Genomic DNA, 19628 nt, shown 5'->3' on the forward strand with positions numbered 1-19628 from the left:
ATTCATTTGAGGCGGGGCCTGGGGAAGGTGGTCCTCTTTTTGAGAAATGTTGACATTGCCTCTCATTTAATAATACTTTCTCCCCATTTGGTTCAGTTATCCTCTTTACTTCATCTCAGTATCTCCCGACAAAATGAGCTCATTTAGAAGCGTCCAGTTCAAATTGGCCCTGGTGAATAGAGCCACTCGTTTTCAACACAGGTCTTTTATTAATGCAGGTGATTGCACCATCTCTGCAGCTCCACTTTGGTGCCTCCCCACCCTCACCCAGACTCACCCCACTCACCCACCCATGCTCCACACCAAAGCCAAGGACAGGTTTTTAGGCTGCAAATCAATGATGTCATTTCCCTGCTCACTCCCAAACCCTCCCCTTTGTGCCCACAGCCACTCAGCTTCCCTTGCACACTCCCCACCTCCCCTCTAGCTGCACAGCCTGCTCACAGAATGCCACTTCCTCAAAGAAGCGCTCCCTGATGCCCTGATCTAAACCGCTTCTCCCAGTCCAACCTCTGGTTGCTTCCTTTTCTTTTCTTTCACAGCCCATCATGGTTTATAAAAGCATGGTTGTTAGATTTGAGTCTGTCACCGCACTTCACCACAAGCTCCATGAGACAGGTACTGAGGCTGATTGTTGACCACCATGCCCTGCCTTGAGCAGTGCCAGTAACGGGCAGTGCTCTAGGTGGTGCTGGAAATGGGCTCGGGGGCCAAAGGGCTCAGATTCAAATCCTAGCTCTGCTACCTACTACCTGTGTGACCTTAAGCCAGTTACTTAACTTCTCTGTGCCTCCATTTTTCCCATTGGAAATTAGAATAGGACTGCCTTATTTATAAGGTTTATATAGTTTGTTGTGAGAATTAAATGAGAGAATACACAGAAGTAGTGTAGAACACTGCCTGGCATGTAGAATGCATCCAATACAGGATAGCTTTTAAAAAGTAAGCACTCAGTTTATTTTTGTTAGATAAATAAAACACAACAAAGTTTTTAGTTGTGTCCTTTCTCATCATCACTGCCCCCTACCCCAGCCAAAGTATTAGCCCAATCAACTTCTTCCTGCAGTCTGCTCCTTGAAAGGGCTCCACTTCTGCCCTGAGAAGTCTGCTGAAGACACTCTCCATTCCCTATGATTAGTTCCAGCTTTGATCCTTTCATCACGTCACTTCCTAAAATATGTGCTCATGTGCCAAGCCACCTCTCTTCCTTCCTTCAAGTATTTCCTGAAATGTGACCTCCTCCATGGAACCTTCTTTAAAGGGAACTGAGCTCATCGTTCTATCCTCTGTTTCCAACAAATAAGTTCAAGGTTGTTGTTCGAGATTCCAAAGCTATAAACCACCTAAGTTTTTCACTGGCTGCATGGCCTCACCACTGCAGGGCAGATTGGGTTTCTCCTTGCCTGCACTTGAGAATGTGAGGCTCAGAGGGCAGAGGGTTTGTTTAACTTGCTCTGTATACATTTAGCCCAATGCCAATCCACATGGGGACTGAATAAATGCGACTTGATGATGATTTAATTACTTTGTCCATGCCAGGAATAGAGGCCATGAACTCTTAAATCTGTTCCCCCCATGTTACAGTATGTTTCCATGCTTAGTCTATTATGAGACTGGTTTTCTGCATTAACTTTCACAAAAGAACAAATACAAAAGAAAAGAGAGATTGCAAGAAAATATCAGATTAATAAAATTATCTTCTACTTCATGAGTCCATTATCTTCTACTTCATGAGTCCAAAGATACCTTTAGAACAGTGGTGCACTGTATCAGAAGGTGTCTCATTTAAAATTTAACTGCAGATGCTTTACGGATTATTTTGTAAATCTAAAGTAGATAACCAAAACATGTCAATATTCATTCTTAAAGTACTTGTATTCGGTGCATGCACCATTATGGAGAACTTACACTCAGAGCAAAAAGATTTGTAGCAAAGCATATGACCTTCTTCCCACTACAATGACCATCCCCTAATTAGGCAATGCATCTGATAGTCATTAACAGGAATGAGATAATGAATCACTTTCTCTCTTCTTTGTTAATTTGCTGTAACCAAGCGGCTAATGGATGTCAGAGCTGAGTGATTGCACTGATTATAGTGATTTATAGTTGCAACAAAACAATTTAAAACCATTCTGATTATTCATGTTAAAGATGCTTTATGTTTTGTTTACTAAATGTTTTATGTCCCCTTTTCTCCTACCCCTAAAGTACTTTCCCCCTCCTACTCTGCCACTTTTCACAAAAAGACCCCTTCCTGGAAAACTTGAAAGTTGTAGGCTTTTTTATTGTTTTAAACTTAACCACTTCATTTTGTTTATACATACCTATACAGAGAGAGATATATAAAGTTTACCCAGTAAAAACGAAAAGCCTTAGGGGTAGAAAGAAAACTTCAGTGGTGCCTAGTTCAAAAGAAGACAGAAATAAGAGGAAATAAGACAAACTTCAAGCCACTTACCTTGGGGCTTCCCGTCCCTTCCTCACCCTCCACAGACACATCAGTAGCCAGAATCTCAGCTTTGATGGTTTCCAGAGCCCTGAGAATCCAGCTGTGTTGCCGTTTGATTTGCCTCTGCAGCTCCTTCCATTGACTTGCTATCATCCGCAGCATGTCCTTTAGTCCTTCTCCAAAAGGAGGGGAAAGCACAAGTTACGAACTCAACTGCATTTTTACCCATTATTGTTTTTCATTTAGCAAATTAGATGGATATTTCAAACAATAACCATAATTTTCAGCAACCATTACCATCACCTGCCACTCAGAACAGAGGTAGGGGATTTTTGACTTGACAGAAGGCATAAGGACACAAAAATGGGATAACCACATAGATGCATGGTTTGGAATCGACTTAGATTTAATATATTGACTAAAAAAATGTATATGGAACAAAAAATCACAATACATAAAAATTATTAACACTATAGCTTCACATTCCAAATAAAAGGCCCTGTGTGGAGAATTTATAATGATCAGAAAATGTATGGAAATAGGTAAAGTTAATTCAACCCGAACTATAGTAAATGGGCCAGATTTAAGACAGCAGTCTGTAGTATTAGCACATCAGATTAATGCTGCTCTTTTCTTATTTAGCTGTGGTAAGCTCAAAACAAGTGCCAAACTGTAATTCATCCTGTCTTATGGTCTTTTACTACCAGGATAAGTATAACCAAATGACAAAACTATTTTTTATTTATAATCTGTTCTTCATAAATACATTAATACTGGAGTAAGAATTGGTCTAAGGCCAAAACTCTGCTAATGCAATGACCAGCAAAGAATATGCAAAACGTTCATGTGTGTGAATTGGCAGGGAAATAATCAGGTATCTCTAGACTGCCTGCCTTATATCTGTAATGATATCTATAAGTACCTGAATGCATATGCATTATAACTATATGCACAATTCTCATTCATTATCTTAATGTTATTCCCAGAGCACCTACATCAAAAAGCATGTCAGTGAAGTTTTCAGGAATGTGATTTCAATTGAAACTCAGGTGAACGGCAAGCCCCAAATGAACAGACCATTTGGAGGCAGTATTTCATCTTACAAGTATCACAGCATTGTATGCAGTATATGAAACATTTATAAATCTTGAAGGTCAATCTGATAATGTAAATATTAATAATACATAAGGAAGTGAATATAGGCAGTAATTTACAGCAATGCTTCTTCATTCTTAATAGTCTGGAGACATAAAGACTTGCAATATTTCAGGAGGATTTACCTGCTTTGTGAGATGCAATAAGCTCGAGAAGTTGGTGTCCTTCCTCCTCCACAGCTTCCTTGAGAGCACAATGACTGTCTACATTCAGCTTAAAACTCTGCAAGGAAAAATACGAGCATCAAAGCCTGGCAAGGCAGTTAAAACATCCATACAAAATTACTTGCTACTTTTTATCAAGAGCCACACAGTCCAATTTACCCAATAGACAAACTAATTTGCAATACTAAAAGCTATTGATATTTGGGATCTGGGCTCAGAATGTTTCCATTAGATTAGCAGAGTGCATCTGTTTGGAAACAGCTGACAAATCTAGAAATTCATTAGGTTTTTATGAAAAGTCACATTCCGTAGGCTATATCAAGAGTAGCAGTGTTCTATAAAATATACTGAATTTCTACCAGCACATATGAGCTCATTTCGTCACTTTTTAGAAATGTTACTGATAGCACTATTTATGAAACCATAAAAAAACTGGCAACATAAATTATATTAGCCTTATATGCACATATATAAATCCATTAATATAGTGGGGTTTGATTCAGCTGTTTCTCAGATATCACACAAACCACAGAATACTGAGGTGGATTCAGGTGCTGTAGTGAGGAGTCAAATGTTTTTCAAATGTTTGAATTTTAAGTTTATTCCTTACAATATGACATTGTGTTATAAATGAATACATCAAGTACATCAGGGGCATTTTTCACTCATGATAGTCATCCAAAAGACAAAAACTGTTATGGATGAATTCCAACTCAGGGCCATTTCTTTCAGGAAGCCTTCCCTAATGCGTTACACAGAACTAATTACTCCCCTCTCTCGGCTTCCTCTGCTCCTTATACCTGCTTCTATTGTAGAATTTATCATACTGAATTCTGCTTTATTCCTATACTTGCCTACCAAATTATAAGCAAGAAAGAACTACAATTGAAAGAATTGCCAGTTTCACATTTATTTCCAACTCATGTCACATACAAGGTGTTCAATAAATGTTTGCAGGAATAGTGGATATCTGCTGAACTGGATCAATAGGACTCTCTCAAGGGGAAGGTTTCCATTTAAATATTTCAAGAAACACAGACGGTTTTCCAAAGATTTTTCCATCTCTGGAATGTTATAAGGTGTTCCAAACACAGGAGGTCCAATGGAGAGTAATCATAGTGTCCAATCTGTTGAATCAATGGTTAGTCTCCAGGGTGAAAATCCATTCCTTGACTTGACTAATTTGAAAAAGTATGGATTTTGAAAGACTAGGTGCCACATTTTGGCTTCTCCATAATAGGGCTCCAAAGTATACAATATACTTTGCTCTCACTAAACACTCACTGAGCAATGGCTGCATGTATTGTACACTGAACTTAGTATTAAGAATATTTGACAGAAATTCAAGATGATAGTCTCAGGTGGAATGTAATTTGGATGAAAGAGGTTAAACAACCATAAATTATGATATTAGATATGAATTTTTCCATTCTTTCACTCATTCATTCATTCGGAAACCACGTATTGTGCCTATTCTGTACACTGGACAGGGTAATAGCAATTTAAGGGGTTTAAGGCATGGCCCCTGCACATCAAAGGGCATCCTCAATCACCTTGGATGTTCATTGGTGAGTCTTTTTCTTAGTGGAAAAAAGGGGTCTTTTAAAGCTCAGAAGAAAAAGCACAACAGTCAAAATAAGCTGAAAATGAAGGAGATAGGGACAGGCAGATCAGAACTTGAAGTATAAAGATAAGAATTTTGACTAAAAAAAATGACTCCAAAATGATGAATCATTTCATCTTACTAGAAGCATAAGAAACAGTAAAGTTTCAGCATAATATGGCAGAAAGAGACTTACTGGTTTCCCCAAGGGTTGTTCACTATTTCTTGTACTGCCCTCTTTCAGCTACAGGTATTTGGTTGAATAAAATAAAGTATGGCAATGTATCAGAAGCCTGATGCTTCTGGTCAATCCAAACGATATAATAGCTATTAAAAATTAAATAATTATTATTTATAGCCAAAACACGACTGTTATTTACTTTTTGCCACTGCAGTGGAAATCATCAACTCTGAAGCAGTGCCATGCAGATTGAGGTACATGTTTGTGTTTCAGGGAGAAGGGACATGGAAAAGAAAAATACTTGAGATCAACCCGAGAATGCCAACATTTAGGAAGAAATCTAGAGATTTCCTCATAACTGTAAAATTAGCCTAGTGTTCTCTTTGATTCTCTGTTTACTTACAACAGACTAGTGCTGAATGGTTGGTAATCATGAGCTTCTGAAGACGTGCATCAGGCCTATGTCTCAGCAAAAGAGAACCTTAGGACCTGTGGGTAGGTTGGATAATTTGACATAATTGAAGCATAGAATAGATGCAGCTGGATCTGGTTCTGCCTCAAGATGATGTGGAAGCATTTGATTAGGACATTGGAAAAGATGAAGTATTCATTATTACAAAAAAGATAAGCTTTATGCTATAGGAAAGAACCATTTAATATAACTATTACCCAAATGGTACAATATTGCTTAATTTTCAGGTGCATCCATTAACCATTGATAATATCAAGTAAGGAATTCACAACGGGCCTCTGAGGAGGCAGGCAAGCAGGCACGTTAACAAACTTGTCAATGAAATTTCTGGCTGCTAAAGGATTCTGTAATAAACTCTCCCCATTCTGCCCCCACTTCTTCCCTAGGGAAGGAAGCTTAGGTGAAAGAGTTTTTTCTTTTCTTTTCTTTTTTTTTTTTTTTTTTGAACTTGACACCTGGACACATTTCCATTCTTGTGCTACTAACATGTTTCCTCAGCGATGCCTTATGGTATACAGTCCCTCTGCAACATCCATAGCACTCCCTGAAAATGCAGGGCATTCTCTGAAGATTTAATTTATGGCAACAACATGGCCATAGACAGGTACCACAGATCTACATCACTGATGATTATGTGAAATTCCATAAACATGAGTAATCTGGGACCTGTGAGATACCCCATCTTTTTTTAGTGTCTTTACAGCAGCATGCCACTGAACATCTAGATGAGAATAACTAAGGAAATGAAAAACACAGTGGCTGAGACAAAGGACTAGATTATCAAAAAGATGATACTTCACAGGTTGACCAATGGGTATTCCTAGCCTCACCAGCATGTACGGATATGGGTGCATTACTCCTTGTCAGGATCCAAATTCAGGTAAGCACACTGATTGTACTTTAATCATGATCACACCTTACTAAGTAGATAAAAAACTACACCTTATCCTATTCCATTCAAATTTCTGAAGATCCCAGTTTGATGGAAGTATGGAGATCATGGGATATGAAATGAAACCAAGGAAATGTACACCTTGATGCACAAAACTATGACAAACATGAAGATAGTTACTCATGAGGGATCATAAGAATTGATATGAATCTCCTGGTACAGGAAATAGTGGGAAAGACCATAATCACATTCAGAAGCTTAAAGATCCAAAATGTCTAGGTTTTAGCAGAATCACATCATGAACATAGACTTTCTGCCATCCCCATGGAATACTGTTAGCGTCTGCCAGGTCCATTGAGGTCCATGAATTTTATAATGTTTGTGAACAGAGAGGCCAAAAAGAGTTACGGTATCTTTCCCGACATAATTTATGCTTTTAAAAAAAGCATAAATTAATACAACAGATATTTATTGAGCAGTCTCTGCCAGGCCTATAGATACAAGAATTAACAATACCCAATTCCAGCACACACCGCTTATAGTCTGTTGGGTAAAAGAGATCAAAAGCAAGTAGCCTTATATGACCCAGCACAGAATAAATATGTAATTGGGGTTTGATGTATAACAGAGAGTGGCAGGGCCTTAAACTGAACAGTGATATGCATGCCCAATGAGATTTAATTTTTTAAAATGCAGGCCAAGTAAAAATAAGATTGTAGGCTATATTCTGTATGAGTGTGATAGTGCTAGATAGGTGTTGTGGGAGCTCAAGCTGGGAACCAGGTTCTGCAGAGGCTGGCAGGGAGCTTGTGAAGAAAGAATTGATTTGCATGTGGGGCTGGAGACACGCTTTACTGCAGCAGGAAGAGAGGAGCCAGAAGCAGCTTGGTATGGCTGGGACAAGGTGGAAGCAGGGGATGTGGGAGCTGCAGCTACACGTGGTATTTAACTCCAAGAGCCATTAAGAGTCATGGAAGAAGAGGTCAACAACATGGGAGGGTGACCGGTACAGTTCTGTGTTCTAGAAACATCTTTCTGGCTTTTATACAAAGTTGACTTTAGAAGGGCAGACAAGGAGGCCATTTAGGAGGCTGCTATGGTAATGGAGGCCAGATGTTTCTGTATGCTCATATTTTTTTTAATTAAAAAAAGGTATGTTTTTTCTTCTAAATGAATGGAAGAAGGAAAAATGGAGAAAATCTTCTGTCTTTTTAAGTTTTTCTCAGTGCGTGAGAACAGCATGTGCCAGATTTTAGTTCTTTGGCTGTTCTGATGATAAATACCAGAGGTTTATTAGTCAGGAGTCTCCAAATGTGAAAGACATATTGAACTGATGAACTTTTACTCCCACTGTCATTTTAAAGAGATGCTATATATGCTGATGAATAAGACACTTGATGACACTTTTTCTTCACACAAAAGATTTTTACTACCCTAAGAAAATGAAAACTTGCTTTTTCACAAGGGCAGGAGGAGGAATGTGTGTTCAGTCAGAGAAGCAGAGGCTTGAAAAGTCACCTGCTATCTGCCTTAAGCCATCTCCACCCAGGCTCCATCCGAGCTGTGCCCGGCACCATCCTGCATTCCCAGAGGGGCTCTTGGTGGGGAAGAAAGCCATGACCCTCTGTGCACAGCCTGGCAGCTTCTCTCCTGCTCTTCCCAATGCCATCCATCGCGGACGGTCAGACGGTCCTCAAAATATAAAATATACCTTCCAAATGCCATACGTGCCAAAACTTGAAAGATTTTTATGAGTAAATATTTTTGTTTAAGAACCTCTGAAAAACTTGATAAGACATTATACAGCCATTAAAATGAAGACTATGAAATCACATGAAAAATAGATAGAACACATTATAAGCCAAAAAATGAAAGTTCAAATTGTATCTATGATTAAGCTGTAACTATGTAAATGGATAGTCCCAGCATGTAGAAGAAGAAGACTATAGGGAAATGCAACAAAATGTTAACACCATTTGTGCAGGGTAGGACTGGAGTTAACATAGTCTGGTCTTATGGAATGAGTTCTCAGGGCTTTTGCTTTCTGAAACATAAAATGAAAAGTAATACTATCTAACTTCCAAGTTGTAAGAATTAGAGATAATGATTGTAAAGCACGGAAGCAGTGCTTGGCAATGAGTGGGGCTAAAGAAAAATCATTATAGACTTTTAAATTCATTTTCTCTGTTTTCCAAATGTTCTGTGTAGCAAGTGGTACTTTATGGCATTTTTAGGTGACAAGTGGCACTTACTGTTGAGGCTGTCTGAACTCCTCAAGTACAGATACCAGGTTCTCTTTGCTTTTGGGCCACCACCCAGCACAGGGGGCACCCAAACACAGATGCTGCTCTCTGGGAGTCCAGGGAGCAGGGGACTGAGAGACCAGTGATCTGAGCCTTCCTTTTGTGTGCCCTTGGACAAGTCATCTAACCCTTCTGGGCTTCTGTTTCCTTATCTACAATCCAGGCATTTGGACTCCATAGTTTCCATTTCTTGGACGCTTTGATTTTATCTTTAAGCCACACAGTTAAGGACAGGTGGCTCAGGAGAATTTTTATTCTAAAGCAGAAAATTTTCAAAGCGGGAAGAATCCCAAAGGCCATCTAACTATTCATCTACCCTAGGGCAGCTCTGTCCCTCCACATCCCAGGCAGATATGTTCATTCTATTTTTAACTATCTCCAGGGAAGTTTCTTCTAACTTCTCATCCTGAGTCCGCAACGTTTCTTCTCAGGAATTTGAGAGCTTTGTGAATAGGAGCACAAGCTTCCCTCAGCTTCGGATTCTTTTGCCAAGTCATCTCTCCAGCGTATGAGTTGGAGATCAGAAACACTATGAGAACATGCCAACAAAATCCACACGTCCAGTCAATCACCAAGCCCTGACAATTTATTTCTCTATCCTCACCTCTCTGTATCGACCAACACTGCCTTAGATTCAGGCCCTCATCATCATCCCTTGCCAGGCTGACTTCAACAGCCTCCAGTCATGACCCCCTCAAAACGACATTTTTTTCTTTATTTGCGGCATGCCTATGAAGGTGCAGGCATCATCCTAAGCTTGAGGGATGTGGCTGTGAGCAAGATAAATATAGTTCCTGGTCCCATAGAGCTCACAGTCTAGAGGCAGGGACAGGAGGTGGGGAATGTGTATCTTAAAAACAGGGGGTTGCAGTTGATTATATCAAGGGGACTAATGACACGGTGTGGGTGCTGGGGACAAGCATGGGCTCTGGAGCTGGACAAGCCTGGGTTCAAATCCTGGCTCCTCCATCACCCTCTGTGTAGCTCTGGGCAATCTCTTTGTACTCAGTTTCTTCATAGGTAAAAAGGGGGATATGTTAGTGCCTATCTCATGGGGTTGCTGTGAGGATGAAATGCCTTGATACCTGTAGAACAGAGCCTGGCATATTGTAATAGCTCAATAAAAATATTTTATTACACAGAATGTTCTGTCTACAAAACAACTCTTGTTAAATGCCTCCGATGGCTTCCCCAGGTTGCAGGATAAGGTCCAGCCTCCAGCATGACCTACAGAGCCTCTGGGATCCCACTCAAGTCTGCCTCTTGGGTCCCAGGTCTGCCTTGAAATGTGCCAGCTCACATCAGTCATCTTGCTCATCTAAGATTCTGCTCTTGCTTGCACCTCTGCCTGGAAAGTCCTTTTTCCCCTCCCCTGGCTCGGCCCTGCTTATCCTTTAAAATTCATCTCAGGTGTCACCCTTGCTAGCAAGTTTTCCCTGACCCTCTTCCAGCCTCCTGGTTTCTCCTCCTCAGCACCCACAGTAACTGCCGAGCTCGAACCTCTACTTACTACACTGTTGTGTAACTACTGGTGATGGGTCTGCTTCCCACCCATGAGTTGAGAGTAGAACTTCACTTTTCATTTGCGCTTGTATCTTCAATGCCTAGGACAGTGCCTGGCACACAGCACACACCTAATAAATGTTCAAGGAGCAAATGAATGAAGATTCGCACCAAAAACCTTCCACGGAGCTTTCAAAATGCTGCCTATAGTATTTTGGGTTATATTGGTGCAATCACTCTTCACTTGCAAGTGGTTGATAAATGTCCCCAAATTTTACTCATTGAACACCATGTAAATGAGCTGTCATGTTCCTTCGCTTACAAAATTACTTGCCAATTACACTTAGATGATCCCGGTGTAATTGCCATGTAAACTGTACCCTGGCTGAGATAGCCCAAATCATCAATTTAACTTTACCCTCTCATCATATGGTACTTACCACATAATTAAATAAATGGTCAGCCACCACCACAATTATATATCTCCCCAACAAAATGAAGTGACTACATTTGTCATTGATTTATTAGTTACGACAATATGCAACACACCACCACATATAATATCAGAAGTTTTAAAAAATGAAAAGCACTATGTACTCTTGAGAAAGATGTTCCAAGTTCATGAACAAAAAGATAAGCATTATAAAAACATTGTTTTCCTTTTTTTAAAAGAGGCACTAAGATATAAAGACAAAAATCCTTGTTCTTCCTGAGGAAACTTGTTTTTCCTGAAACTGCAGATAATAAAAACATTTCCAAGCATTCGAAGGTGAATTTAGCTCTTCAACCAAATCACAATTTCTTTCAAACAAGCAGTTGCATTTTTTCGTGGAAGGTAAATATATTTTACTAAGGCTGGCATTCTTTTTTTGATAGACTTGCTAATATCTTATTCAAGGATTAGATAGATGGGAGAGATCCTGAATGTTGATGGTGCCTCTTAGTGAACAAATTTTCATTTGCTTTTCTGGATGCTACCTCCACACCTGGCACAGGTAATCACATTGACTTCCCAGCATGGCCACATTAGGCCAAATGGATTTGCAGAGGTTCTGTCTAAAGGGACCATGTGACTTCCAGAACACACTGCTCTGAGGCCCTAATTGAAAAAGAGGTCAATGCTGGCCCAAATATCTCTCTACCCCCTGCGGTGGAATAATTGATGTGCAGCAGCCCCTACAGATGTGGAGTCACCAAGGTGATGGATGGATATAAGTATATTATTCACACGTACATCTGTTAATATACAGGTCCCAGTGCAAACACCAAGACCTAAGAATATTATGTGGATTTAGGACAATCCCTGAAGGACTCCAGTTCCATTAAAAATTTGTTTGGCAGCCTGGGGCAGATCTATTCCAACTCCCAGATGCTTCATGCATTTGAGAGGGGGAACCAAATTGCTTTAAAAATAAATTTAATAAATTTCGTAACGTCAAGTCATTAACATCCTGTGTAGTCATACAGTCTTCATCTTTTGAAATAGTAATGTTAACCTGTGGAATTTTCTTAACCTTTCTAATATCTGAGTTACCATTCTATTTTCCTTGTGTTTCTTGCCAAAGGGGATGAATTACATCCTGAAAGCAGAAGAAACTATCCTACTTTTTCCCTCTATAGGTGTTTTTCTTGTCACAAATATACCAGACAATACTCAGAAAGCTCTGTGACCAGAGTCCATTTTGATTTGGAAACTGTAGAGGAAATAATTTACCTTGCATACATTCTCAGTTATTGTTTGATGATTTATAATATTAGCTATAATTTGCTGCTGTAATGGTTGTAACATTGCTTTTACAAGTGCTCATTTATTCATTTAACAGATTTGTTTAGTACATATCATGCATGTGCAGGGCAGGGTGTCAGAGCAGACACCAAAAAGACACAAGCAGTCCCTCAGGGAGGTGACAGTCACAGGTGAATCATTAGGGAAGGGTAGGTGGGGAGAGATTCAACCTCTCTAGGAACACCCGAGATTCTCACACCACCTGTTCTCAGGGTCTCCGAGGGGTGCACACAACTCCCCCAAAATGAACAAAGCATCCTCACTTACAACAGGTTTATGTGATCTTCACAACAACCTTCAGTAGATATGACAGGCATTTTTCTGGCTAGAGTAAAGATCTGTTTCAGGCCTGAAACTTTTATCTTTAAAATGTTATCTTTTAATCTTTATCTAATATTATTTATGCCAGGTGAATTGCTTCAAGATTCCAAAATTCCATGTAACACAGTAGATAAGTAAGATCTGCACATGGGTCTACACAGGGAGACAGATAGTGGGTGACAGCACCCTGGCTCAAGTGAGTTAGGTCACGCACTGGCTCTTGTCCATACATGGTGCCCTTTGATAGTGCATAAACCCTCAGAGTACAAGGCAGTCTGCAAACTGTCTCTTCAGTGCTTAGCATACCACCACCCTAAATAGCAAGTGTTCAATAAATCCAGTATTTCTCTGTTATTCTACTTTAAAGCAGTCATCACATTCTAAAGAAAAAGAATAAAGTAATAAATCGGTAAAATGTCTGGGTGACAGCAATTTTTTTTTAATTATTTAATTTATTTTTTTTATACAGCAGGTTCTTATTAGTTATCCATTTTATGCATATTAGGGTATACATGTCAATCCCAATCTCCCAATTCATCACACCACCACCACAACCCCCCGCCGCTTTCCCCCTTTGGTGTCCATACGTTTGTTCTCTACATCGGTGTCTCTATTTCTGCCCTGCAAACTGGTTCATTCGTACCATTTTTCTAGGTTCCACATATGTGCGTTAATATATGATATTTGTTTTTCTCTTTCTGACTTACTTCACTCCGTATGACAGTCCCTAGATCCATCCACATCTCTACAAATGACGCAATTTCGTTCCTCTTTATGGCTAAGTAATATTCCATTGTATATATGTACCACATCTTTATCCATTCATCTGTCGATGGGCATTTAGGTTGCTTCCATGACCTGGCTATTGTAAATAGTGCTGCAATGAATATTGGGGTGCATGTGTCTTTTTGAATTATGGTTTTCTCAGGGTATATGCCCAGGAGTGGGATTGCTGGGTCATATAGTAATTCTATTTTTAGTTTTTTAAGGAACCTCCAAACTGTTCTCCATGGTGGCTGTATCAATTTACATTCCCACCAATAGTGCAAGAGGGTTCCCTTTTCTCCACACCCTCTCCAGCATTTGTTGTTTGTAGATTTTCTGATGATGCCCATCCTAACTGGTGTGAGGTGATACCTCACTGTAGTTTTGATTTGCATTTCTCTAATAATTAGTGATGTTGAGCACGTCTTCATGTGCTTCTTGGCTACCTGTATGTCGTCTTTGGAGAAATGTCTATTTATGTCTTCTGCCCATTTTTTCATTGGGTTGTTTGTTTTTTTAATATTGAGCTGCATGAGCTGTTTATATATTTTGGAGATTAAACCTTTGTCAGTTGATACGTTTGCAAATATTTTCGCCCATTCTGAGGGCCGTCTTTTTGTCTTGTTTGTAGTTACCGTTGCTTTGCAAAAGCTTTTAAGTTTCATTAGGTCCCATTTGTTTATTTTTGTTTTTATTTCCATTACTCTAGGAGGTGGATTGAAAAAGATCTTGCTGTGATTTATGTCAAAGAGTGTTCTTACTGTGTTTTCCTCTAAGTGTTTTATAGTGTCCGGTCTTAACATTTAGGTCTCGAATCCATTTTGAGTTTATTTTTGTGTATGGTGTTAGGGAGTGTTCTAATTTCATTATTTTACATGTAGCTGTCCAGGTTTCCCAGCACCACTTATTGAAGAGACTGTCTTTTCTCCCTTGTATATCCTTGCCTGCTTTGTTATAGATTAGGTGACCATAGGTGCGTGGGTTTATATCTGGACTTTCTATCCTCTTCCATTGATCTATATTTCTGTTTTTGTGCCAGTACCATATTGTCTTGATTACTGTACCTTTGTAGTACAGTCTGAAGTCAGGGAGTCTGATTCCTCCAGCTCCGTTTTTTTCCCTAAAGCTTTGGTTATTCAGGGTCTTTTGTGTCTCCATACAAATTTTAAGATTTTTTGTTCTAGTTCTGTGAAAAATGCCATTGGTAATTTGATAGGGATTGCACTGAATCTGTAGATTGCTTTGGGTAGTATAGTCATTTTCGCAATATTGATTCTTCCAATCCAAGAACATGGCATATCTCTCCATCTGTTTGTATCATCTTTAATTTACTTCACCAGTGTCTTATAGTTTTCTGCACACAGGTCTTTTGTCTCCTTAGGTAGGTTTATTCCAAGGTATTTTATTCTTTTTGTTGCAACGGTAAATGGGAGCGTTTCCTTAATTTCTCTTTCAGATTTTTCAACATTAGTGTATAGGAATGCAAGAGACTTCTGTGCGTTAGTTTTGTATCCTGCTAGTTCACCAAATTCATTGATTAGCTCTAGTAGTTTTCTGGTGGCATCTTTAGGATTCTCTATGTATAGTATCATGTCATCTGCAAACAGTGACAGTTTTACTACTTCTTTTCCGATTTGTATACCTTTTATTTATTTTTCTTCTCTGATTGCTGTGGCTAGGACTTCCAAAACTATGTTGCATAACAGTGGTGAGAGTGGATGTCCTTGTCTTGTTCCTGATCTTAGAGGAAATGGTTTCAGTTTTTCACCATTAAGAATGATGTTTGCTGTGGGTTTGTCGTATATGGGCTTTATTATGTTGAGGTAGGTTCCCTGTATGCCCACTGTCTGGAGAGTTTAAATCATAAATGGGTGTTGAATTTTGTCAAAAGCTCTTTCTGCATCTACTGAGATGATCAAATTGTTAATATGGTGTACCACATTAATTGATTTGCGTATATTGAAGAATCCTTGCATCCCTGGGATAAATCCCACTTGATCATGGTGTATGATCGTTTTAATGTGTTACTGGATTCTGTTTGCTAGTATTTTGTTGAGGATTTTTGCATCTACATTCATCAGTGATATTGGTCTTTAATTTTCTTTTTTTGTAGTATCTTTGTCTGGTTTTGGTATCAGGGTGATGGTGGCCTCATAGAATGAGTTTGGGAGTGTTCCTTCCTCTGCAATTTTTTGGAAGAGTTTGAGAAGGATGGGTGTTAGCTCTTCTCTAAATGTTTGATAGAATTCACCTGTGAAGCCATTTGGTCCTGGACTTTTGTTTGTTGGAACATTTTAAATCACAGTTTCAATTTCATTACTTGTGATTGGTCTGTTCATATTTTCTATTTCTTCCTGGTTCAGTCTTGGAAGGTTACCACTTTCTAAGAATTTGTCCATTTCTTCCAGGTTGTCCATTTTATTGGCATAGAGTTGCTTGTAGTAATCTCTTAGGATGCTTTGTATTTCTGCTGTGTCTGTTGTAACGTCTCCTTTTTCATTTCTAATTTTATTGACTTGAGTCCTCTCCCTCTTTTTCTTGATGAGTCTGGCTAATGGTTTATCAATTTTGTTCATCTTCTCAAAGAACCAGCTTTTTGTTTTATTGATCTTTGCTATTGTTTTCCTTGTTTCTATTTCATTTATTTCTGCTCTGATCTTTATGATTTCTTTCCTTCTACTAACTTTGGGTTTTGTTTGTTCTTCTTTCTCTAGTTCCTTTAGGTGTAAGGTTAGATTGTTTATTTGAGATTTTTCTTGTTTCTTGAGGTAGGCTTGTATTGCTATAAACTTCCCTCTTAGAACTGCTTTTGCTGCATCCTATAGGTTTTGGATCATCGTGTTTTCATTGTCATTTGTCTCTAGACTTTTTTTATTTCCTCTTAGATTTCTTCAGCGATCTCTTGGTTATGTAGTAACATATTGTTTAGCTTCCATGTGTTTGTGTTTTTTACATTTTTTTCCCTGTAATTGATTTCTAATCTCATAGTGTTGTGGTCAGAAAAGATGCTTGATATGATTTCAATTTTCTTAAATTTACTAGGGCTTGATTTGTGACCCAAGATGTGATCTATCCTGGAGGATGTTCCGTTTGCACTTGAGAAGAAAGATTAATCTGCTGTTTTTGAATGGAATGCCCTATAAATATCAATAAAGTCCATCTTGTTTAATGTGTCATTTAAAGCTTGTGTTTCCTTATTAATATTCTGTCTGGATGATCTGTCCATTGGTGTAAGTGAGGTGTTAAAGTCCCCCACTATTATTGTGTTACTGTCGATTTCCTGTTTTATAGCTGTTAGCAGTTGCCTTATGTATTGAGGTGCTCCTATGTTGGGTGCATATATATTTATAATTGTTATATCTTCTTCTTGGATTGATCCATTGATCATTATGTAGTGTCCTTCCTTGTCTCTTGTGACATTCTTTATTTTAAAGTCTATTTTATCTGATATGAGTACTGCTACTCCAGCTTTCTTTTCATTTCCATTTGCATGGAATAACTTTTTCCATCCCCTCACTTTCAGTCTGGAGGTCTGAAGTGGGTCCCTTGTAGACAGCATATATATGGGTCTTGTTTTTGTATCCATTCAGCCAGTCTGTGTCTTTTAGTTGGAGCATTAAATCCATTCACGTTTAAGGTAATTATCGATATGTATGTTCCTATGACCATTTTCTTAATTGTTTTGGGTTTGTTTTTGTAGGTCCTTTTCTTCTCTTGTGTTTCCCACTTAGAGAAGTTCCTTTAGCATTTGTTGTACAGCTGGTTTGGTGGTGCCGAAATCTCTTAGCTTTTGCTTGTCTGTAAAGCTTTTGATTTCTCCATCGAATCTGAATGAGATCCTTGCCGGTAGAGTAATCTTGGTTGTAGGTTCTTCCCTTTCATTACTTCAAATATATCATGTCACTCCCTTCTGGCTTGTAGAGCTTCTGCTGAGAAATCAGCTGTTAACCTTATGGGCGCTCCCTTGTATGTTATTTGTCGTTTTTCCCTTGTTGCTTTCAGTAATATTTCTTTGTCTCTAATTTTTGTCAATTTGATTACTATGTGTTTCGGCATGTTTCTCCTTGGATTTATCCTGCCTGGGACTCTCTGCGCTTCCTGGACATGGGTGGCTATTTCCTTTCCCTTGTTTGGGAAGTTTTCGACTATAATCTCTTCAAATATTTTCTTGGGTCCTTTCTCTCTCTCTTCTCCTTCTGGGACCCCTATAATGCGAATGTTGTTGCATTTATTGTTGTCCCAGAGGTCTCTTAGGCTGTCTTCATTTCTTTTCATTCTTTTTTCTTTATTCTGTTCTGCAGCAGTGATTTCCACCATTCTGTCTTCCAGGTCACTTATCCGTTCTTCTGCCTCAGTTATTCTGCTATTATTTCCTTCTAGTGTATTTTTAATTTCAGTTACTGTACTGTTCATCTCTGTTTGTTTGTTCTTTAATTCTTCTAGGTGTTTCTTTTTTAATTCTTCTAGGTCTGTGTTAAACATTTCTTGCATCTTCTCGATCTTTGCCTCCATTCTTTTTCCGAGGTCCTGGATCATTTTCACTGTCATTATTCTGAATTCTTTTTCTGGAAGGTTTCCTATCTCCACTTCATTTAGTTGTTTTCTGGGGTTTTATCTTGTTCCTTCATCTGGTACATAGCCCTCTGCCTTTTCATCTTGTTTATCTTTCTGTGAATGTGGTTTTTGTTCCACAGGTTGCAGAACTGTAGTTCTTCTTGCCTCTGCTGTCTGCTGTCTGGTGGATGAGGCTATCTAAGAGGCTTGTTCAAGTTTCCTGATGGGAGGGACTGGTGGTGGGTAGAGCTGGGTGTTGCTCCAGTGGGCAGAGCTCAGTAAAACTTTAATCTGCTTGTCTGCTGATGGGTGGGGTTTGGTTCCCTCCCTGTTAGTTGTTTGGCCTGAGGTGACCCAACACTGGAGCCTACCCGGGTCTTTGGTGGGGCTAATGGCGGACTCTGGGAGGGCTCACGCCAAGGAGTACTTCCCAGAACTTCTGTTGTCAGTGTCCTTGTCCTCATGGTGAGCCACAGCCACCCCCGGCCTCTGCAGGAGACCCTCCAACACTAGCAGGTAGGTCTGGTTCAGTCTCCTATGGGGTCACTGCTCCTTCCCCTGGGTCCTGATGCACAGACTACTTAGTGTGTGCCCTCCAAGAGTGGAGTCTCTGTTTCTCCCAGTCCTGTTGAAGTCCTGCAATCAAATCCCACTAGCCTTCAAAGTCTGATTCTCTAGGAATTCCTCCCCCTGTTGCCGGACCCCCAGGTTGGGAAGCCTGATGTGGGGCTCAGAACCTTCACTCCAGTGGGTGGACTTCTGTGGTACAAGTGTTCTCCAGTTTGTGAGTCACCCACCCAGCAGTTATGGGATTTTATTTTATTGTGATTGTGCCCCTCCTATCGTCTCACTGTGGCTTCTCCTTTGTCTTTGGATGTGGGGTATCTTTTTTGGTGAGTTCCAGTGTCTTCCTTTCGATGATTGTTCAGCTGTTTGTTGTGATTCCAGTGCTCTCGCAAGAGGGAGTTAGCGCACATCCTTCTACTCCGCCACCTTGAACCAATCTCCAACAGCAATTTTTAAAATGATGTGAACAAGAGTCCCTAAATTGAGTCAGGCAAAAAGTACATTCCCAGGTGCTTGGAACAATTCAGGGATCCTTTTTAACTGAAAAGGGAAGACAACACTATTTGTCTCCTAGATGCACAGAATAAGTTATATGAGCAAAAGAATGTGGTCCAGGACTTTCACATGTCCAAAATGAGCCTCCTGTCCCCAGGCATCAACCTCAAAATGCCTAAGTGCTATAAATTTCCAGCAGATCTTTCCATCCACAAGCTACCAAAGTAAGTAACTCAAGGCTGGGAGTCAAGTATCTCAAATCCCTCAAAGAGAAGTAATGCTTCTCCCTGCTAAACTCTCAGTTACTCACCTTAAACTGACAGGAATCAAGGGGGACAAGCAAATGGAACGTCAAAGCTCCTATGAGGCCACCAGCCCTACTCAGCAAGGCTGAGGGGAGGTGGCAGCCAAACTG

At 39.6% G+C, this 19628-nt stretch overlaps 1 protein-coding gene across 15 annotated transcripts in view; it reads right to left on the reverse strand.

Moving 5' to 3' along the window:
• AKAP6 (A-kinase anchoring protein 6) overlaps window positions 1–19628 on the reverse strand; it is a 572476-nt gene that overhangs the window by 210290 nt on the left and 342558 nt on the right. For 14 of the 15 annotated variants that reach the window (XM_082384022.1, XM_082384023.1, XM_082384021.1 and 11 more), the window contains 2 exons: window positions 3733–3829; window positions 2462–2628 (listed from right to left, as the gene is read on the reverse strand). In XM_082384022.1, the coding sequence (XP_082240148.1) occupies window positions 2462–2628; window positions 3733–3829 (264 nt within the window). The remainder of the gene's footprint in view (window positions 1–2461; window positions 2629–3732; window positions 3830–19628) is intronic. The other variant, XM_082384025.1, reaches the window with a different exon arrangement.

This window comes from Balaenoptera borealis, assembly GCF_965194805.1.
Source record: "Balaenoptera borealis genome assembly, chromosome: 3".
Taxonomy (NCBI): domain Eukaryota; kingdom Metazoa; phylum Chordata; class Mammalia; order Artiodactyla; family Balaenopteridae; genus Balaenoptera; species Balaenoptera borealis.